Genomic DNA, 23,524 nt, shown 5'->3' on the forward strand with positions numbered 1-23,524 from the left:
AAGATCGAGCCGGCGGTTCGACGTATATTCCTCATGCTCTTTGGTAACGGACGAATTTTTTAATGCTGACCTAAGTTGTGCTTTCGCCCAAATATCCAAAGCTTCTAGCGCTGACCTGTACTCATCTTCGGAGTCAAGTATCTCCATTCGAGTTTAATATCTCAGCGCGGTCTCGATATAAGTATTCAACATTTCTAATCTATGTTTAAACTCTACTGCTTGAAACGAAATACTTCTACCCTTTAATTGGTCACTGACGCGTTTTATCGTTTTTTATACTTTTTACGTATTGAGCTCTTCACCTGTTTGCATCATCGTAATCTTTGGGGATACTCCCAATTGGAGAAGCCATTTTCGCAAGATAAATAATTAAAATAGGGATTCCGGAGGAGAAGAATAACCCAATCTTCATTCGTTGAATTAAAAATATGAACTGATTTTATTAACAAAAGTATGGAGTTTATATAGGGAATCTTAGGCTCTAGGAGGTAACAAATGTTCTTAAAATATCTTATTCTAATGAGACTCAAACCCAAGATTTCGGGGGTTGAAAATTATTATTATTTTGGTCACGGCTTCGGCTACTTGACATCCTGCCGTTGTGATCTTTTGGGTTAGTTTAGAATTACAAGTGTTTTTCTACAATGTGTGTGGCTGATTGTAATTCTAGTCATATGCTAGATTACTTGTCTGTGACAAAAGTATGTTTTCTTTAGTGCATCTGATTTGGTGAAGCCGCGTCAGATGAACACGATGTTTATTCTTAAACAATGTTAAATGTTATACATATATCGATGTCAATATTTCTAAGTATCGTTTGTTAGTATTAAGTGAGTATGTGTAAATATCGGAATGTGGCCTAAGGTCACACTGGAAGTAAGCTCCTTCTTCTTCCGGTGACGCTTGAACGACCTAGACGCACCACCTACCATACCCTGCCGATAAAAATAAATCTTCCGACATCCGTGAATTGGATATCGTTTAGAATAAATAATTGGGTTTTTACAAAGGCTCCTTTTCTGACAGCAAAGGAACATCTCAATATGATAAAGAAAGTTTTTGACACAGCAGCATCGTTTCACTTTCTAAAAAACTCTGTTGATTTTATCTATACGTATATTTAGCATGTTTTCAGTATGATTTTTAATCAAATTTGGAAGGTTGGAACATATTAAAAGACTTAGCTATTGAATTCGAAAGTCAAAATAATAAAAATTTCTAGATTATTAAGGCGAAAGTAAGCGTGGCCAAATTTAAAAAAAAAAAAAAAATTATCTGCACGTATTCTAAACAAATCTAGTTCTAGTTTTGTTAGTATTCGTGAAAAAATTTGTATTTAATTTTTGGGGGCGGAGATGGATGTGGCATTGAAATTGGAATACGTCTTCCCCAGGTAACCAAAAAACACCAAGTGCCTTGGTTAAATCTGATTCTGAAGTTGTCATTGGATATAAAACCTCAGATCCCAAAATTTGAATCTGACGTAATAAATAGAACACACGTTATAGTCAATATAAATCGGGTCAATCGCTACCGGCAGCGCTGCTTGCTGCCTACTACCTCATCATCAAATCAACAGAGCACATCCATACACACACAGACGCAACGCTACATATGTAGCTACTTTGCTTAGGGAATGAGGGAAGAAGAAGGACAAATTGTAGTGTCGTCGAAACGTCTTAGTCGTTGTCTGGACAGATGACTGGCATTACCAGCACTACCAGACGATATAAATTTGGCATATAATCGACGTACAGTGTTGTCCCCAGGCGATGTTTTAACTTTATTTTTATTTTTCCAAGCACGTTTAGTTAACACAAATGAGAAGTTATTTTGAATGTACAGCTGAACAATTTCAGCGCGTTGTTTACACACGTATTCTGTAGTTAAAATTGTACTAAAATGACGCTTCCAACGCGGAATGACATTTGTTAATCTGACATCTCTGTAAAAATTTATGGGGTTACCAGACGCTTCCACTTTAAATGGCACATATAGTTGGGCTTGCTTCACTTTAGCTCTCCCTCTAATTTTTGGGCTTCGACCGCTCACACTTGACATTCGCCCAGCAGTCATACGTCACAGAGAGCGCATGAATTAGTCATCGGTATCCGCGCTGACTGATGCCCACGTACAGTGTCCGGTGCTCATTTTTCTGTGGCTCTTACGCATGCTAAACAAATGCATATGCCTCTCTTACTATTAATGACATTTTGGTTGGAATTATGCCTGCACTTATATTGGGTCGTGGTTCCAGTTTAATTAAAAAAATTGAAGAGACGAACACATAAGCGTCGTAAAAGTTCAGTTTTAAAATTGAATTTAATTCAATAATTATTATTTTGCTTAACCTATGTTAACATACATATTACTAATAAGATCTATTGCTAGTGGAAAATGACGTAATGATTTGCGATTTCTCTTCTAATTCTATTTGGTGAAAAACGGACATTAAATCTAGACATGAAAAATATTTGGCTCTGCCTAGCTGATCAAGAATATCGTCTATTCGTGGTAATGGGAATTTATCCGATAACAGTTTTTTGTTTGTTTGATGATAGTCTATTACTAATCGGCATCGTTTCTTTTCTGATCCTGGTAAGCTTTTTTTCGGCACCAGTAGTAACGGGCACTGAGGGTTCCACTATTTTGTCTTTAATGAGTTTATCGACTTGTCTTGATATTTCTTCCTTATAAGTGTGTGGTATTCTGTAATTTTTAGTGTATACTGGCTGTTTGTCATTCAAACTTAGTTTTCGTTTGTAAAAATTATTTTTTGTAAATGGTTCGTTTTCTACACCAAATATATCTGAATTTTTGGTGCAGTGCTCTTCAAGTGAGTTTTTGAACATACATAGGTGGGAAGTTTGGCTTCAGTTTTTGCATTACTGATTGACTTCTTTGGTCATAAGTTTTCTGTACTACTTCGTGTGGAATTATAAATTTTTGTTGGAGTTCTATAAGGGTTAGACCTTTGAAAATAATTGAACCTTCACCGATTCCTGATATTTCAATCGTGTTTTTGATATGTCTGCACCAGTATCTAACAAGAAAGTGTATATGTTGTCTGTATTTACATTTTTGATTATAATAAAAATACTAAGGCTAAGGTTGAATGTGTATACATTCACAGTTTCATCTGACTATCTGTAGGGACTTATTGGTTTTCCGAATTACTTTGGGTAATTCGTACACTACCATTTCCATTACTGGAATTACCTCGCTTGGAATTGTTTCTTCGTGGTTATTGTATCGTGAGTTGCCACGATATCCACCTGTATATTATTACCCCTATAACCATTATTTTGATAATTACCTTTGCCTCGGTAATTATTTTGTCCATTTCTGTTGTATTGATGCTGACGGTAGTGCAGCACTGAGTTCGTCTGTCCTGTTTCCGAAGTGCAACTGTCTACGAACTTTGTTGTAAGTTCGTTCATGTCACGGAATATGCCTGTTTTTAGTAGCAGTTCTTTGTTAGAGCATCTGTAGCGATTGAACGTGTATATTTTTTAGCCACTTCGACGGGTGTACTATCGTGTATAAAGGCTCCTTCCAGAGATTCAGTAAACTTTTCGACCTCTTGGGCGTACTGGCTTGCTCGGTCGAAAACAGTGACTTTTGTAAATAACTTCGTTACTTTTAACGCGGTTGCTTTTAAATTAAACATTTCTTAATTTAATATATATATTAATAACTGTAACAAATTTGATAAAGATCGGGTGACTATATCATATAGCTCCCATAGGAACGATCGGTGGAAAACAGTGACTTTGATCAATATCTTCGTTATTTCCTAAGATTGTAGGCCATTCTTTCGCAAACATAAGCCTTTTTTAGATAAAAAGTTCTTCCACATTGATGGGTTAGGAAAGAGTTACCAAAAAAGTTGCAAGGGTATTCAATCTTTGAATTATCCCCGGCCCTCTGGTTTGTTTTTAAACCTTTAACCACATTGTTAGTAAAAGTCTATCAAAGAGTTAGTAATTCACAAGCTGCACTTTCGTGCATCAACTTGCTGATAGAGGCTTATAATTATAATTATTAAATAAGGCAAGTTAAGGCTTACGCATTTCTGCGGCCCATTGTCTATTTGGCGAAGTTCAGCTTTCAGTTGATCAATACGCTCTATGCAGCGTAGTCGGTCCTCCTCCGTCTTTAAGGTGGCCAGTAAGTCTACTTCCAGTTTCTTCTGCAGCAGTAGCTTACGTACCTGGCCTCTTCTTTTTGTTTTCTTCTTGATTGGTGTTGGTTTTTCCTTTCGAGCCCTGTACTCAGCTCAATCGTTGGGAAACAACTCTAACGCTTCTTCTAGCGTTGGTGCGTCCGTTTCCGTCAGATTCCGAAACGGGAATGTCATCGATGTTGTTCTGCTTGTTGTTGCTTGCTTCTACATATTTAAGTGCACACTTATATTTTATTGCATACATATTTAATTGTTTATACTTGCAACAAAGTGTTACAAGTTGAACTCTTTGTATTAATTGATTTTAGATATGAATATACTACAACTAAACATTTGACTGTTTGAATAGTCAGAATAGAGCCTCCCCTCAGCCCATGAAAAGAACTTTAAACTTATTTATCGCAATCCAAATTCGGCATCAACACTCTACTAGTAAAATTTACTGGGCTTCCGGAATTTAATAAAGTAAAAATATTATTAACATCAGTACTTCCCCCTTTACAAGATATTCTTAAACTTACTAATGGAATAAATAACTTAACTTCAATGGTGTCCGGGTCTTCACTAGCGCTCATAGCGGCAATCTAGGTTCGCATTGGACAATTCCGATATTAATAGCCCAAAGTCATATCATTTTTCTTGCTAACTAGAAAGGGTTTACTTAAAGCTTCTGTTGCTGTCGCCTCGCTAAAACGGGAGATTCCCAAACTACAAAACATAGGCGACCAACAGCAACGCATATTAAAGATAATGCAACATCGGCATCTTCCTGGAATTACGATTCTTAAGAATATACTCGAAGATGCACCAATACACACTTAGTGCTACTCTTACACATTTTACCAACACCCGCCGAAACAGCGCCAGCGCACTTAAACCACTTAATCTTAGACTCGGCCATCACGACCATAACACAACCTCGTGTACTAGCATAAAAGTCGTTTATTTATTTATTACAACCAAATGATATATTACAAACAAAAACAATTTGTTTCCTTATTCGTATAACCTTATCATGTTAGCAATTTTAATACCCTTGCAGGGGGTATTAAAAAATTGGCACAGAACGAGAAAGTATACATATTCTTGATCAGCATGAGAAGCTGAGTCGATTTAGCCATGTCCGTCTTTCTGTCCGTCCGTCTGTTCGTATGAACACCTACAGATCTCGGAGACTGTAAAAGTTAGAGCCACCAAATTTGGTATGCAGACTTTTGTAGTATGTAAAGTGATCAAGTTTTATTTTTAAATTAATGATACACATACTGTTCATGTAGCGTTGCGTCTGTGTGTGTATGCATGTGCTCTGTTGATGACGTATGACGCAAGCAAGCAGCGCTGCCGGCAGAGCTGGGAGCAGCGCCGATTATTATATTGACTGTAACTTGTGTTATATTTATCCGATCCGATTCCAATTTTGGGATCTGGGGTTTTATATCTAATATTATCACATATGTAAATTTCATAGCGATACTCCAATTTTTATGAAAATGTTTGTTCTGGAGCTATATGATATAGTAGTCCGATTCTAATAATTCTCATACTTGATCTGCGCCAGATAATAAAAAGCACAGAAAAAAATTTCAGCCCGATATCTTTTAAGGTGGCTGAGTAAAACGCATACGCACGGACGGACAGACGGACATGGCTATGTCGACTCCGCTTCTCATGCTGATCAAGAATATATATACTTTATGGGGTCGGAAACGTCTCCTTCTGTTCGTTACTCCTTCTGTGCGTTACAAACATCTGACCAGTTTTATAATACCCTTTGCAAGGGTATAAAAACGTTTATCTCAAAGACTATTCTAGCTAGAGACTCCATACTTGATATGAATATTTGTTTTGTAAATGCGCTCATTTTGTATTCGTAAAGATTTTGCCACTCCCCTTACCGCCCCTGTAATTTGAAAAAACTCGATTATTTCCGATAATTTTCTACCTTATGCCAAATTGGGCACACTTAAATTTGATATTAATATTCAGCAACATACCAAAATTTATCCACATCGTACAAAATAGAGTCAAGTTATGCATACAAAAATTTTTCGAAAAGGATGGAGTTGGTCGTTGGCTGGTGGGGGTGCGCTAGAGCAAACGAAATCTACACTTTTCTGGATGCAGTTTGAGGTTGTATTTTCATATAATATCAAAAATATCCTTTAAGTTTTTAAGCACGTGTTTCTAAGAAAAACCGTGACTATTAAGTCATCCATTTAAAGGAATGCTTGTGACGGACTTAATCCAGAAAAAGCAATTGTCATCATTGGTGCTATTTTCAGACCATGTGGTAGTCTAGTAAACTAATAAGATCTATTGCTAGTGGAAAATGACGTAATGATTTGCGATTTCTCTTCTAATTCTATTTGGTGAAAAACGGACATTAAATCTAGACATGAAAAATATTTGGCTCTGCCTAGTTGATCAAGAATATCGTCTATTCGTGGTAATGGGAATTTATCCGACAACAGTTTTTTGTTTGTTTGATGATAGTCTATTACTAATCGGCATCGTTTCTTTTCTGATCCTGGTAAGCTTTTTTTCGGCACCAGTAGTAACGGGCACTGAGGGTTCCACTATTTTGTCTTTAATGAGTTTATCGACTTGTCTTGATATTTCTTCCTTATAAGTGTGTGGTATTCTGTAATTTTTAGTGTAAACTGGCTGTTTGTCATTCAAACTTAGTTTTCGTTTGTAAAAATTATTTGTTGTAATTGGTTCGTTTTCTAAACCAAATATATCTGAATTTTTGGTGCAGTGCTCTTCAAGTGAGTTTTTGAACATACATAGGTGGGAAGTTTGGCTTCAGTTTTTGCATTACTGATTGACTTCTTTGGTCATAAGTTTTCTGTACTACTTCGTGTGGAATTATAAATTTTTGTTGGAGTTCTATAAGGGTTAGACCTTTGAAAATAATTGAACCTTCACCGATTCCTGATATTTCAATCGTGTTTTTGATATGTCTGCACCAGTATCTAACAAGAAAGTGTATATGTTGTCTGTATTTTAATTTTTGATTATAATAAAAATACTAAGGCTAAGGTTGAATGTGTATACATTCACAGTTTCATCTGACTCTCTGTAGGGACTTATTGGTTTTCCGAATTACTTTGGGTAATTCGTACACTACCATTTCCATTACTGGAATTACCTCGCTTGGAATTGTTTCTTGGTGGTTATTGTATCGTGAGTTGCCACGATATCCACCTGTATTATTATTACCCCTATAACCATTATTTTGATAATTACCTTTGCCTCGGTAATTATTTTGTCCATTTCTGTTGTATTGATGCTGACGGTAGTGCAGGACTGAGTTCGTCTGTCCTGTTTCTGAAGTGCAACTGTCTACGAACTTTGTTGTAAGTTCGTTCATGTCACGGAATATGCCTGTTTTTAGTAGCAGTTCTTTGTTAGAGCATCTGTAGCGATTGAACGTGTATATTTTTTAGCCACTTCGACGGGTGTACTATCGTGTATAAAGGCTCCTTCCAGAGATTCAGTAAACTTTTCGACCTCTTGGGCGTACTGGCTTGCTCGGTCGAAAACAGTGACTTTTGTAAATAACTTCGTTACTTTTAACGCGGTTGCTTTTAAATTAAACATTTCTTAATTTAATATATATATATTAATGACTGTAACAAATTTGATAAAGATCGGGTGACTATATCATATAGCTCCCATAGAAACGATCGGTCGAAAACAGTGACTATGATCAATATCTTCGTTATTTCCTAAGATTGTAGGCCATTCTTTCGCAAACATAAGCCTTTTTATATAAAACGTTCTTCCACATTGATGGGTTAGGAAAGAGTTACCAAAAAAGTTGCAAGGGTATTCAATCTTTGAATTATCCCCGGCCCTCTGGTTTGTTTTTAAACCTTTAACCACATTGTTAGTAAAAGTCTATCAAAGAGTTAGTAATTCACAAGCTGCACTTTCGTGCATCAACTTACTGATAGAGGCTTATAATTATAATTATTAAATAAGGCAAGTTAAGGCTTACGCATTTCTGCGGCCCATTGTCTATTTGGCGAAGTTCAGCTTTCAGTTGATCAATACGCTCTATGCAGCGTAGTCGGTCCTCCTCCGTCTTTAAGGTGGCCAGTAAGTCTACTTCCAGTTTCTTCTGCAGCAGTAGCTTACGTACCTGGCCTCTTCTTTTTGTTTTCTTCTTGATTGGTGTTGGTTTTTTCCTTTCGAGCCCTGTACTCAGCTCAATCGTTGGGAAACAACTCTAACGCTTCATCTAGCGTTGGTGCGTCCGTTTCCGTCAGATTCCGAAACGGGAATGTCATCGATGTTGTTCTGCTTGTTGTTGCTTGCTTCTACATATTTAAGCACTTATATTTTATTGCATACATATTTAATTGTTTATACTTGCAACAAAGTGTTACAAGTTGAACTGTTTGTATTAATTAATTTTAGATATGAATATACTACAACTAAACATTTGACTGTTTGAATAGTCAGAATAGAGCCTCCCCTCAGCCCATGAAAAGAACTTTAAACTTATTTATCGCAATCCAAATTCGGCATCAACACTCTACTAGTAAAATTTACTGGGCTTCCGGAATTTAATAAAGTAAAAATATTATTAACATCAGTACTTCCCCCTTTACAAGATATTCTTAAACTTACTAATTGAATAAATAACTTAACTTCAATGGTGTCCGGGTCTTCACTAGCGCTCATAGCGGCAATCTAGGTTCGCATTGGACAATTCCGATATTAATAGCCCAAAGTCATATCATTTTTCTTGCTAACTATAAAGGGTTTAGTTAAAGCTTCTGTTGCTGTCGCCTCGCTAAAACGGGAGATTCCCAAACTACAAAACATAGGCGAACCAACAGCAACGCATATTAAAGATAATGCAACATCGGCATCTTCCTGGAATTACGATTCTTAAGAATATACTCGAAGATGCACCAATACACACTTAGTGCTACTCTTACACATTTTACCAACACCCGCCGAAACGGCGCCAGCGCACTTAAACCACTTAATCTTAGACTCGGCCATCACGACCATAACACAACCTCGTGTACTAGCATAAAAGTCGTTTATTTATTTATTACAACCAAATATATGATTACAAACAAAAAACAATTTTTCCTTATTCGTATAACCTTATCATGTTAGCAATTTTAATACCCTTGCAGGGGGTATTAAAAAAATTGGCACAGAACGAGAAAGTATACATATTCTTGATCAGCATGAGAAGCTGAGTCGATTTAGCCATGTCCGTCTTTCTGTCCGTCCGTCTGTTCGTATGAACACCTACAGATCTCGGAGACTGTAAAAGTTAGAGCCACCAAATTTGGTATGCAGACTTTTGTAGTATGTAAAGTGATCAAGTTTATTTTTAAATTAATGATACACATACTGTTCATGTAGCGTTGCGTCTGTGTGTGTATGCATGTGCTCTGTTGATGACGTATGACGCAAGCAAGCAGCGCTGCCGGCAGAGCTGGGAGCAGCGCCGATTATTATATTGACTGTAACTTGTGTTATATTTATCCGATCCGATTCCAATTTTGGGATCTGGGGTTTTATATCTAATATTATCACATATGTAAATTTCATAGCGATACTCCAATTTTTATGAAAATGTTTGTTCTGGAGCTATATGATATAGTAGTCCGATTCTAATAATTCTCATACTTGATCTGCGCCAGATAATAAAAAGCACAGAAAAAAATTTCAGCCCGATATCTTTTAAGGTGGCTGAGTAAAACGCATACGCACGGACGGACAGACGGACATGGCTATGTCGACTCCGCTTCTTATGCTGATCAAGAATATATATACTTTATGGGGTCGGAAACGTCTCCTTCTGTTCGTTACTCCTTCTGTGCGTTACAAACATCTGACCAGTTTTATAATACCCTTTGCAAGGGTATAAAAACGTTTATCTCAAAGACTATTCTAGCTAGAGACTCCATACTTGATATGAATATTTGTTTTGTAAATGCGCTCATTTTGTATTCGTAAAGATTTTGCCACTCCCCTTACCGCCCCTGTAATTTGAAAAAACTCGATTATTTCCGATAATTTTCTACCTTATGCCAAATTGGGCACACTTAAATTTGATATTAATATTCAGCAACATACCAAAATTTATCCACATCGTACAAAAAAGAGTCAAGTTATGCATACAAAAATTTTTCGAAAAGGATGGAGTTGGTCGTTGGCTGGTGGGGGTGCGCAAGGGTGCGCAAATGCTTATGTAAGCGATATACTGAGTTAAACTTGTAAAAAGCATTTGAACATTAAAATATATTTGTTTTACTGGTGCAAGGCATACTTAAGTCGGCGATATTAATATTATGACGTTTACTACACCTACAATTTTAAAGCTATTGTTGCTAATGAAATATTAATAAGTTTGTTACACCCATAAACGACTGTGCAAAATTTGATCAAGATCGAGTGACTAAATCATATAGCTCCCATAGGAACGACGCACAGTTGGGCCTCTGCTCGGATAGCGTTGCAAAAATACGTTTTTTCATGATCGCGTTTGGCAAAAATTATATATGCAATCGATAGGAAATACTTCAGAGATTATGAATCCGAAAAATTTTTTAAATCGGTTGAGATTTATGGGTGCTAGAGGCGCCCAAAGTTGAGACATTTTTAGTGAAAAGGAAAAAATGATAATTTTTAAAAAAAATCGCAACTTTAAAACTGAATATTGGGCGATTTCAACAATCGATCTTGGATTTTTTGGTTTTATCTGAAAAGTATGTTCTTTATTAATAGCATGTTTCATAAATTTTAATAATTACTTAAATAGTTATTGAACTAGAAGCGTTTAAAAAATGTACTAAATATTGGCATTTTTTGAACTTTGATGGAATAAAACTAGCAAGACTCAACGAGTATCAATACCGGACTACATACACTAGGTAGGTGAAATATTTACCTATCAGATGTATATAGTCCCAATATGCGGAGACCTGCGACAGCGATGCGTATCGAAACTATAGAAAATCAACACAAAAAAAAGAACGTCTTCCGTATATTACGAGCGTCGTCATAACCGTATTCTACTGTAGGTTTTACTCTTTGACGGCTATGGGTAGAAATATCAAAGGAGCTAACTTCGGCTATGCCGAAGTTTATATACCCTTACAGTCGTTGGCAATAATAATTTTACATGTTTAAAATTCAAACAAAACATTATTACTTTTTTTACTACAATTTTTTCTAATCAAAGAAACGCTCGCACGTACAGTTTATGTAGCGTTGTGTCTGTGTGTGTATGCATGTGCTCTGTTGATTTGATGACGACGTGGTAGGCAGCAAGAAGCGCTGCCGGCAGCGATTGACCCGATTTATATTGACTGTAACTTGTGTTCTATTTATCCGATCGGATTGAAATTTTGGGATCTTATGTTTTATATCCGAACCTATCACATTAGCAAATCATGGTAATACTTCAATTTTTATGAAATTTTTTTGAAAATGTTTACTCTAGAGCTATATGATATAGTGGTCCGATCCTGACAATTTTCATACTTTATCTGCCCCAGATAATAAAAAGCACACAAATAATGATGATGCTCAATCACCCAAATCAGTTATTTATTGATTGTTTAATAGTTTTAAGACCTGTCGATTCGTAGAGGCTAGCTGTTCTGGTGAAGTATGGTAGATCTAACAAGAGTTTTAGAAGCTTATTTTCGCACACCTGCAATTTACTGATGTGCATAGCAGCACAGATGCCCCAAGTGGAAGGACCAAACAGTAGAATGGGCATGAAAATATTTTTTAAGATGATTAATTTTATAGCTTAGACTTTCGGTTTATTGTTGAGTATAGAAGGCAAACTAATTTATTCATTTTGTTAATTGTAAGCCCGATGTTGAATTTGAATGTGAGCTTTTTATCAAACGTAATTCCCAGGTAGCTTACTGAATCTACCCATTGAATCGTGCTGTTGCAAATATTTAAAGAGTCATTGGGGAGAAAACAGGGTTTTTTTTTTTGGTAAAGAAAGATAAAGCGTTCGTTTTGATTGAATTGACTTTTATTTTCCATTTGTGGTAGTAAGATTCAAGTATATTGAGTGCTGTTGGAAGAGAAAACTTAATGTCAGCATACTGGGCATTAGCACAAAAAGTGGCTGTATCATCTGCGAACAGGGATAGCTCACAGTTTGAAGTTTTAGGTATGGTTTTTTGATCCTCGGCGTCTACGGTCACACCAGGAGGAGTGACTTGATTTTTTCCAATGGGCACCGCCATCACTAAGAATCGAGCCTTTCACCCGAACACCCGTTCTCTTGCATTTTTTACGATTTGTTAATCACTTTCAACCCGAATCATTTCCGTGTGTGCCGGGTTACCTGTGAATATTATAGAAATAATAAAACCTACGTTTATTTAACCGAAGTTTTTCGTGCGTTTTAATTCACCACTCGCTCACCACAAACTGAAGAAATTGGCACCCGCCAACTCCTTGTATTTCATTTGGATCCTTCCGCCCCCCACGAACATTGGTCCTTCGAGCCGGATATCCTTCCGCTCCTCCAGCTTGCATCGGCGGAATTCCTGATAAGTACAAAATTTCATTATTCATTTCATTTACATACTACTAAAAGTGTGAGGTTTTCCCGCTTCTCCATAGCGACCTACACACTTTTACATATTGTATGTACATACCTGACCTGTTCCAAGGTTTCATGGTAGTTCCTAATCCTTAGCGTGATTGTCCAACGTTCTCATTTTACATTCCACGATTATCCATTTTTATTTATGTTTTTTTTTTCCTCGCACTTGTCCAAATCCACCTTTTTTACATATGCATTCACATGTACATGTAATTTCCACAGCTGTTTGCCAAATCCGCGTAAAAGTTTAAAAAAAAAAAAAAAATTATTAAAGTGTTATAAAAAATAGGGAAAAATAAAAATCAAAGTGTTCACCGCGTTTTCTTATGTGTTGGAATAATTATCTTTAATGCCAAACTTATTTCCGCACGCGCGTATCTACGTACATACATACATCGTCACCTGTTGATGTACGCGCATATGTACATACATATCCATATACATACAATCCCTTCGCACATTTACCACGACACAAAAGGCAAAAAAAATATTCTTTTTTTTTAAATAGCACTTCACGTATGCACCGCGATTTCTTGCGCGTTCGAATTAGGTGCGAAATTAATTTCCTCACGCGCGTCTTTGGATACCGGTGCACTTGCTTACATACGTACATACATACATATGTATATGCTTACATAGTCATACATTGCACATACATATGTACATATCCACAACACATAATACATTTCGGTGTCGCGCATTGATTTAACACAACCCCACATCCAATTAAATTACAATTACTTACGTTTTTTTTTTTGTTGTTGTGAACAACGCGTGTGCATACATATCTATACTCACCTGTGTACTTATGCATGTACGTACACACATAGATCAAAGCATCTGTCCATATGCATTGATCGGTTGTTTTATTTGCGCACAACACTCGCGGTGTGTAAAAGCGTTCTTTTGTTCTTGGTTTTCCGCACAACCACAAAAAAAAAATTATTCACATACATAATTAAACAACAAAATCAAAAACCAAATATATAAACAGCGGCCGACAGCTGTTTTCGGAGTAGTGGTGACACGTGAGTCGAGTCGTGATATCGATAGGCGGCTCAAGCGCGCCAAATTTAAATCACATTATTTCCGATTCTCCTTTTTCGCCTAATTATATATCCGCCCATATTTATAAAACAATACATATATATTTTTCCAGCACTATCGTGCCCACATTTATATATCCGTCCATATTTATAAATTATTTATATAATTTTTCCGGCCAACTTTTTGCGCTCATATATATATATCCGCCCATATTTATAAATAAATACATATATATTTTTTCCAGCACTATCGGGTCCATATTTATATATCCGCCCATATTTATAAATGAATACATATATATTTTCCAGAACTATCGGGCCCATATTTATATATCCGTCCATATTTATAAATTATATATATAATTTTTCGGCCAGTATTTTGCGCTCATATATATATCCGCCCATATTTATAAATAAACACATATAAATTTGTTCCAGCACTATCGGGCCCATATTTATATATCCGTTCATATTTAAAAACTATATATATATTTTTTCCGGCCAGCCTTTTGCGCTCATATATATATCCGCCCATATTTCTAAATAAATACATATATATATATTTTTTCCAGCACTATCGGGCCCATATTTATATCTCCGTCCATATTTATAAATTATATATACAATTTTTTCCGGCCATTATTCTGCGCACACATATGTATCCAGATCCAGATTTATATAAAAACGTATTTTCCTTTTATCCTATACATCTTTATTTATATATTTCATCCGTGTTTTGTTTTATACGTACTCCCATCGGTAATTTTCAATCCCCATTCGTGCGTTCGTATATTATTCCGCATCTATCTCCATTAAAGGGGCTTCGTTTCCGAGCCACACGCGAGAAAATTCTCCCGCAATCCTGCGGTGCACAGTGAGGAAGTTCTTGCGTCCCCATACAGTCCACTTCTCACTTCCAAAACAAAAAAAAAGGGACGCGCACAAACGCGGTGTTCGTCGGTAAGGTCGTCCCCTGAGTATGTCAACGGAGCCGTCCAAGACTGCGCCGAAGTCCAACAGTCTTTCGTCTCCCTCTGCAACTCCGGAGAAGGTTCGGCCTCCGACAACTCCGGTGACCGTGAAGCGTACGGATATTTCGCGCAAGTTCTCGTCAGTTCGCAGCCGCAGCGAATCCCCAAGGTCCCGTCCGTCTTCGTCCAGCTTACCTGAGGGTCGCAGATTCTCGGTTAAAGACTCGAGGGAACACAAAGGTCGTTCCAAGCTTTCAACTCAGACCCAGATTCCGCACGTTGTTGTGACGCACTGTTCTGACGCTCCCGTCACCCGATCCGTATCACAACAGCGTAGAGAACACTCCAGAATGTCCCTTTCCGATTTCGTTATAGCGTGCGACGCATTGACTCTGTTTGAAGCTCGCGAGAGTGAAGCTCTAACTTCTGAAGTGCCCTTGTTTTCCATTAAAATGCACTTAGAGCAGCTCAAATCCCTTTGGTCAACTGTCGAGATGGAATACTCCCGTTGTCACAAGGCCTTGACAATCCAAGCCGACGAGGAAAGCTTGGCAAACATAAGCCACATCAAGGCGAAGCACGAATCCGCTTACGCGGCATATGTGCGATGCGGGACGTTGTTCGGAGAACGCATCGAACAGCTCTCGGCACAGATGACGACTCCTAGGCGTCAGCCAACCGCTCCGTCGGGGCCACCGGGGCATAGAGTTCCTCCGTGTGAGGTAGAGACATTTGATGGCGACAGCCTAGCATGGCCCACATTCCGCGATTTGTTCGCCGCCATTTATATCGCCAATCCGTATTTGTCACAAGTGGAGAAGCTCTATCACTTGAACGCCAAGACGCGAGGGGAAGCGAGAACCATCGTGGCTAAGTCCCCCTGACGAATGAGGGTTTCCAGGCCGGGTGGGAGAACCTCACCGCACGGTACGAAAACAGCCGTCTGCTGGTCATGACTCAAGCCAGACAACTCCTTCAGATTCCCGCGGTGGCACAAGAGTCGGGCAAATCCTTGCGAGAGCTGCAGACCGCGTTTCAAGGGTGTCTTACCGCACTTGAGCGTTCGGGTGTTAGTACTGAGAATTGGGATGTCCTACTTATCGCCATCTGCACTAGTAAATTGCCGAAGGCCACAATCCTCCTGTGGGAGCAATCAGTGCCCCATAAGACTGTCGTCTCAACGTGGTCCGATTTGAACCAATTTCTTACCGATCGGTATCGTGTCCTGGATGCCACCGAAGAACATAAGTCGGCCCCAAGTGTCCAAGCCATCCCCATTGGTCCCCGCAAATCCTCTGCAACGATGAAAGTCCAAGCGTTTCCAGCGAAAGCTCAGCTCAAATCGGCGTCTTGCAAGCTGTGCCATCGGGAAAATCACCCAATACGGCTCTGCCCTAGTTTCCTTGATATGCCTGTTCAGAGGCGGCTGGAAACCATTAGACAGCAGGGACTTTGTCTGAACTGTTTTGCCCGCGGTCATCAAGTGAAGGGCTGCTCCAGTGCGCATAATTGCCATACCTGCAAGGAACGTCATCATACGCTGTTGCATCCTAGTGATGTGTCCGTGCCCTCGCCATCCGCTGCGCAAGTCCCACCATCCAGCGCCACAGAGCGCCCGTCCGCGAGCGACCAGCTCACAAATGCTCAAAGTTATTTTGCATCTACCCCAGGCAGAGGCCTTTTAGGCACTGCGATTGTCACTCTGCACCATCGTGGTGTGGATCATCATATTCGGGCGTTGATCGACTCGGGAGCCGATTCAACTTTTCTCTCCGAACGTGTCTTCAGCATGGTCCAGCCCCCCTTCTACCCAGTAGACGCCGCGGTTACTGGCATGGGCCAGAGTGATGGAGGCTGCGCCGACAAGGTGTGTCTGCTAATGCTGTCTCCCCCGTGTGACAGATTGAACAAGATTGAGGTCTCCGCCCTGGTCGTATCCAAATTGTCAGGGGCCATTCCAACAGCTCCATTCCTTAATACGGTTCCGACGCAGTGCCTCGATCGCCCCCTGGCTGACCCGTACTACAACAAGCCCGCGCCTATTGACATGATCATCGGTGTAGACCTGTTTCCCCACATCCTCGGAGAACGGATCAAAAAGGATATTGGTGATTTTGTCGGGCTAGAAACCATCTTTGGATGGGTTCTGTGTGGGGCTATCACTCCTGACCCCCCCGGTGTCTAGATCCGTTTTCGCGGCACAGACGCGAGTTAGTCCCGAAGCAAAGCTTGATGTACTCCTCACCAAGTTTTGGGAGGTGGAAGACCTTCCCGCAAAGCCGGAAAAGGAGGATGACGCATTCTGCGAGCGGAACTTCCAGGAGACCACCCAAAGGGGAAAGGACGGCCGATATGTTGTGTCCCTACCGTTCAAAGATCCGAATAGCGTTGACTTGGGCCACTCAAGACCGATCGCGCTGGCTCAATTCCTGCGGAATGAAGCACGCCTTCTCAAGGATCCGGTTCTAAAAACGCAGTACGATGCCATTATTCAAGAGTACGAGGAATTGGGTCATATGATTCGGGTGACGCCGCCTCAAGATGGGAAAAACTTCTATCTCCCCCATCATGCGGTGTTTAAGCCCGATAGCACCACCACTAAGGTACGCGTGGTATTTAACGCGTCGAGCCCCTCCACACAAGGCATCAGCCTCAACGATGTCTTGCACACCGGTCCTACTCTTCAGGCCGACCTCACGCTTCAGGTACTGAAATGGCGGTTCTTTCAATTCGTTTTCAATGCCGACATAACGCAGATGTATCGACAAATCCGAGTCGATCCCAGGCATATCCCCTTTCAGCGGATCCTCTACCGAGACCGCTGCGGCAATATTCAGGATTACGAGTTACAAACTGTCACGTTTGGGGTTAACTGCGCGCCATTCTTGGCGATCCGAGTCCTTTTACAACTGGCACAAGACGTGCAAACGATGTATCCTCAGGCGAGCGAAATCCTTCGGAACTACATGTATGTTGGTGATGTCCTTGCCGGCGCTCACACTGAAGCCGACGCTCGTCTCGCCATACGAGAGCTTCAAGCGGTCCTCCAATCTGCGGGATTCCCGCTTCGGAAGTGGACTTCCAATAAGAAGGAAGTCCTTCAAGCCATTCCTAGAGAGCACCTGCTGCGAGAGGACTTTCTCGAGCTGGAAGACGCGAGCACCGCAAAAACCTTGGGTATTCGATGGCAAGCTGCTGAGGACGTCTTCTTCTTCACCACAGCGGACCCCCCCTTGAAGGAGTCGATCTCCAAGAGGCAGGTTCTGTCCCATATCGCTAAGCTCTTCGACCCCGCTGGGTGGCTAGCCCCATTTGTCATCCGAGCGAAGATATTCATGCAGCAAATCTGGCTTACCGAACTGGGCTGGGATGATGTTCTGCCGCCTCTCCTGCTGCAGCAATGGCATGAATTCCTGCAGGATTACCCAGGCCTCAGTCGACTCCGCATTCCCCGTTGGCTAAACACCAGCGATAAGCTCTCGTGGGAGCTTCATGGCTTCTGTGACGCGTCACAGAAAGCGTATGGAGCGGCCCTATATGTGCGGGTTCGGTACGGCAATCAAGTAGACGTCCATTTATTAACGGCTAAGACCCGTGTAGCTCCAGTCAAAACAGTCTCGCTGCCTCGGCTAGAGTTGTGCGGAGCGGTTCTGCTAGCCGATCTCTGGGCGTCGATCGTTCCTGAACTTCCAGTCCGACCTGCAACCTCCCAGTTTTGGACCGACTCTACCATCGTGTTGGCTTGGCTCAATAAACCTCCGTGCAGTTGGTCCACCTTCGTGGCCAATCGCGTATCCAGGATCTCCGAAAGCACTAGTGGCCAAAGCTGGTCACATGTGCGCTCCGAGGACAACCCCGCTGATCTGGCGAGCCGTGGAGTCTCCGCGGCCGAGCTATCGGCCAGCAGCCTCTGGTGGCATGGGCCGGACTGGCTCCAGAGAGCCCCCGAGTATTGGCCAACTCCCCATAACGAACTCCCAGACACCCAGCTGGAGCAACGGGTCCAGTGCCACACCACCGCGACCACCCTACTCGAGGACGTCAGCGAACGTTTCTCGAATTATGGTAGGGCTCTACGAGTCATCGCGTACATCCTACGCTTCGCCACCAAGAGGATTTCGACGCCTTCCACGGTTCGCCTCAACAATGACGAACTTCTTTCCGCCGAGCGCGCCTTGATTCGGACCTCTCAGCGGCGGGAATACCTCGCGGAGATACGGGCCCTGGGCGAAGGGCGACCCCTGCCATCATCCAGCACTCTACTCAATCTGAACCCATTTCTCGACCAGCATGGGTTACTCCGCTCCTGCGGACGACTCCGGGCCGCTGAGTCCCTCCGATATGATGAACGTCACCCTATTCTCCTCCCATATAGTACTCATTTCACTCGCCTGCTTGTCGCATTCGCCCACCGCATCACGTTGCATGGCGGCAATCAACTGATGGTGCGGTATTTGCGCACCAAATTCTGGATCCCACGGATAAAGAACATGGTAAAGTCCCACATCAAGGGGTGCAAGGTCTGCATCATTCATCGTCGACGACTACAGACCCAGATGATGGGTGATCTCCCTCGAGAACGCATCACGTATTCCAGGCCCTTCACCCACACGGGCATTGATTTCGCAGGGCCGTTCGAGATCAAAAATTACACCGGGCGTGCGTGTCTCATAACTAAGGGTTATGTCTGCGTCTTTGTGTGTTTCAGCACGAAGGCAATCCATCTCGAGGCTACCTCCGACCTCACCACTGAAAGATTTCTGGCAGCCTTCTCTCGGTTTGTCGCACGGAGACAATGCCCACAGCGCATTTACTCCGACAACGGCAAAACCTTCGTAGGGGCCTCAAAGGCGCTCGAAAAAGATTTCCTGAACGCCACCAAGCTTGAAATAATGAAGGCATTCCCCCAGCACATCCTATCCTGGCAGTTCATTCCGCCAAGCGCGCCCCATATGGGAGGACTGTGGGAAGCAGGGGTCAAAAGTTTTAAGACCCTGTTTTACAAGTCCTCGTCCACTGTCAAATACACCTTCGAGGAACTTTCCACTCTCCTGTGTAGGATCGAAGCGTGCCTAAACTCCAGGCCAATCTCTCCCATGAGTGAGGACCCAGAGGATCTACTGGCCCTAAGCCCGGGACATTTCCTGATTGGAGGACCACTCTTAGCCATTGCGGAACCGGAAATTCTGGTCGAGCCTATGTCGCTGATCAACCGATGGCAGCGACTAAAGGCAATCCAGCAGGCTTTCTGCCGCCGCTGGAAGAGTGAGTACCTCAAGGAGCTTCACAAACGAAACAAGTGGAAATCACCGACTCGCAGCATCCAGACCGGCGACCTCGTGATCGTGTCCGAAGATCATCTCCCCTCCAACGAGTGGCGCTTAGGGCGAATTGAGCGCACTCTGCCCGGGGCTGACGGCCTCGTCCGAGTGGCTGATGTCACCACCGCGCGTGGGTCTATCCGAAGACCCGTAGCGAAGCTCATTCTGTTGCAAGACAGCAGGAGTCCTGAGTCTAAAACCTTATCGTGACTCCTAATCCCTCTATGTTTCCTCCGAATGTCCTTGTCTCCGTGCATGTTTCTCGTTCCCGTGCATAGACTAATCCACTCCCCCATACGTAATTTCTTTCGTTACAGTTCATTCAGCTCGCCCTTTCATAGCGACATGGCCCCCACGCGTCTGCCGCACCACCGCAGCAAACGAGCTCCACAGGGCACGAACGTGTACCGATGCCGGGTCTGTCGGGGGGTTCATGCACTCCGGCAGTGTCAGCGCTTCCTAAACCTCCGAGGGGAAAAGCGGCTTCGGGCGGTGCTCATCAATAAATATTGTCCCAATTGCTTGGCACACGAGCATTCATCCGACGCGTGTCGGACTCGCCATGGTTGCCGACGATGCGGGCAAAGGCACCATACCCTGCTCCACATGGCCGACCAACCGCCGAGACGACGTGCCTCCGCCCGGCGTCGCAGCCGATCACCCCCCTCCGGGCGTGCTGCACCCCCGCTACAACCCCGTTCCCGATCATCGTCCGACCGCTCCGCTTCCCCAGAAGGCGCACCCGAGATTTCGTTATCCTCCCTGCTCCACGCCAGGACGACGACTGTCCTGCCAACCGCAGTCCTCCGGTTGGGCAATGGCTCGAAATCCTTCGAGACCCGCGTCCTTCTTGATGCGTGTGCGGCTGAGAGCCGCATCAATCTCTCCTTTGCCCGGTCCCTGGGGTTAGCTGTGACCAAGGTCGGGGTCGACCAAGCCTGTACGGCCGTCCTCGAGTCGAGGTCCGACAAGACGTTCCGACGGAACGTTATATTCCGGGTCGAAGAGGACTTGCTCATCCGCACTCCCATCCGGGAAGTGGCGGCGCCGGTCCGAGAGAAGTTCGCCACCCTGATCCTGGCCGACCCCTACTTCTATCGGCCGGCGTCGGTATCCGTGGTGCTCGGGGCAGACCTCTATCCTGAGGTCATCCAACCAGGCTGTGTGCCCGGTCATAGCGGTACTCCCGCAGCCCAGAGCACCGTGTTCGGATGGGTCGTCTCCGGCTCCTGTGGGATCTAGGCGCTCCAGGACGTTGCCGTCCCCCATCCTTTATATGTCCAGGGTGGCAATTGCAACATGTTGCAAGGGGGGCGGTATGTTCACGCCACCGGGTGAACAGCAGTGAGCGGCGAAGAGCAGTGAGCGGTGAGGAGTGAGGAGGGTTTTTTGATGCTCGGCGTCTACGGTCACACCAGGAGGAGTGACTTGATTTTTTCCAATGGGCACCGCCATCACTAAGAATCGAGCCTTTCACCCGAACACCCGTTCTCTTGCATTTTTTACGATTTGTTAATCACTTTCAACCCGAATCATTTCCGTGTGTGCCGGGTTACCTGTGAATATTATAGAAATAATAAAACCTACGTTTATTTAACCGAAGTTTTTCGTGCGTTTTAATTCACCACTCGCTCACCACAAACTGAAGAAATTGGCACCCGCCAACTCCTTGTATTTCATTTGGATCCTTCCGCCCCCCCACGAACAGTGGGTATAAACATTGAAGAGGATTGGCCGTAAAACAGAGCCCTGAGGGAAGCCAGAAGCCAGAACGCAATAATATAGCGTTGGATGGTAGGTTTTTAAGGCAAACGTGTAACGTGTGTAAGCCATCAGGCCCAGGAGATTTTTTAGTTTTGATGCCATTTAGAATGCTTTTCAGTTTGCTAGCTCTAATTTTCATAATTTGGGAATTTGAATTAGTGACGGAGGCGAGGCTATTTAGGGCACTGTTGACTTCATCGATTGTTCTCTGATTAGAAAATGAGGACGTAAGACTACGTAAGACTAGACAGAACAAACTGTTTTCTATTCTTGATTGCCTTAGTATTGTTCCAGAAAGGTTTGCTAGATTTGTCTAGTCTGCCAAGTTTTGAGTTCCACTTTTCATTATTGAATATAAAAAGTTATTTTCGGATAGAGTGGCATATGTGATTATAACGTGTTTTAAATTTCATGTTTCTAATTTTGAAGAGATTAGTTATGTGATCGGGAAGTTTAAGCTTTACATCTTCAACACATCTGTGAGAGTGTATCTTATGAAGGCTAGGTAAATGAGGTTGGTGAAGAAATCGACCATGGAGTCGATGGTACCGGTTGAGATTCGTGAACAATCGATGCTTGCAACTGAAATGGTCAGCTAATCATTGACTAGTTTCTGAAATAACGCCCGATTAGATTTGCTGAAGATTGGATTTTCTCACTGAGTACCACGTTGTCCGAGTATTTTACAACCACTGGAAGGTGGTCAGAAGAAAGGTTTTTCTGAGCGACTTGGTTACTTTAAAGATTAGGAATATTAGTTACGCAAAAGTCGAGAGTGGTGGGCTTACTTTTATGGCACGCCGGAATGTAGGTAGGGTCATTTGGATAGAGAATGTGATGTTTGCTAAAGTTTTAAGCTCGTTGAAAATGTTTCCCCAGCTGCTGGCTCGAGCACAGTTTCAGTTTATATGTCGTGAGTTTAGGCCGCCAAAGACAACATATTTAATATCTAGCTGTAGAAATTTGTTAAGGTCTTTTTTATATATTTGTTTCATATGACTAGAATCTCCTGTTGAGTTACAGGTTCTGGGTATGCATTTAGCTGTGTTGCCAGGAAAGTACACGGCAAACAAGTTAAGATATTTGTTAGTGCTTAAAGTAATTTGGATGCCTACGTTTTCAATGGGATGCGTGTTCATATTGGAGATCTGTTTGTGCTTCACATTCTTACTGACTATAACAGCGACTCCGCCACCTTTACTTCCAGTCCTATCACATCACGTTGCATGGCGGCAATCAACTGATGGTGCGGTATTTGCGCACCAAATTCTGGATCCCACGGATAAAGAACATGGTAAAGTCCCACATCAAGGGGTGCAAGGTCTGCATCATTCATCGTCGACGACTACAGACCCAGATGATGGGTGATCTCCCTCGAGAACGCATCACGTATTCCAGGCCCTTCACCCACACGGGCATTGATTTCGCAGGGCCGTTCGAGATCAAAAATTACACCGGGCGTGCGTGTCTCATAACTAAGGGTTATGTCTGCGTCTTTGTGTGTTTCAGCACGAAGGCAATCCATCTCGAGGCTACCTCCGACCTCACCACTGAAAGATTTCTGGCAGCCTTCTCTCGGTTTGTCGCACGGAGACAATGCCCACAGCGCATTTACTCCGACA

At 42.4% G+C, this 23,524-nt stretch overlaps 1 protein-coding gene and 1 long non-coding RNA gene across 3 annotated transcripts in view; one reads left to right on the forward strand and one right to left on the reverse strand.

Moving 5' to 3' along the window:
- The first annotated feature begins 12,370 nt into the window (after nucleotides 1-12,370).
- On the forward strand, nucleotides 12,371-21,818 carry LOC137571860 (uncharacterized). Its single transcript, XM_068283888.1, has 2 exons — nucleotides 12,371-12,748; nucleotides 20,456-21,818. The coding sequence occupies exon 2, from the start codon at nucleotides 20,484-20,486 to the stop codon at nucleotides 21,378-21,380; it is 897 nt and encodes a 298-aa protein (XP_068139989.1). The 5' UTR covers nucleotides 12,371-12,748; nucleotides 20,456-20,483; the 3' UTR covers nucleotides 21,381-21,818.
- The window catches only part of LOC137572593 (uncharacterized), a 38,526-nt gene continuing 27,616 nt past the window's right edge, over nucleotides 12,615-23,524 (reverse strand). The window contains exons 1-3 of one of the 2 annotated variants that reach the window (XR_011031752.1): nucleotides 13,599-13,708; nucleotides 12,853-13,022; nucleotides 12,615-12,741 (exon numbers count right to left, since the gene is read on the reverse strand). This is a non-coding gene — a long non-coding RNA (uncharacterized lncRNA). Of the gene's footprint in view, nucleotides 12,742-12,852; nucleotides 13,023-13,598; nucleotides 13,709-23,524 lie in introns of those variants that run through there. The other variant, XR_011031836.1, reaches the window with a different exon arrangement.

Source organism: Drosophila tropicalis, unplaced genomic scaffold, assembly GCF_018151085.1.
Source record: "Drosophila tropicalis isolate 14030-0801.00 unplaced genomic scaffold, ASM1815108v1 contig_1, whole genome shotgun sequence".
Lineage (NCBI taxonomy): Eukaryota > Metazoa > Arthropoda > Insecta > Diptera > Drosophilidae > Drosophila > Drosophila tropicalis.

Bases quoted from the DNA above. Each gene is read 5' to 3' on its own strand.
- LOC137571860 (XM_068283888.1), top strand. From the start codon at position 20,484: ATGGCCCCCACGCGTCTGCCGCACCACCGCAGCAAACGAGCTCCACAG.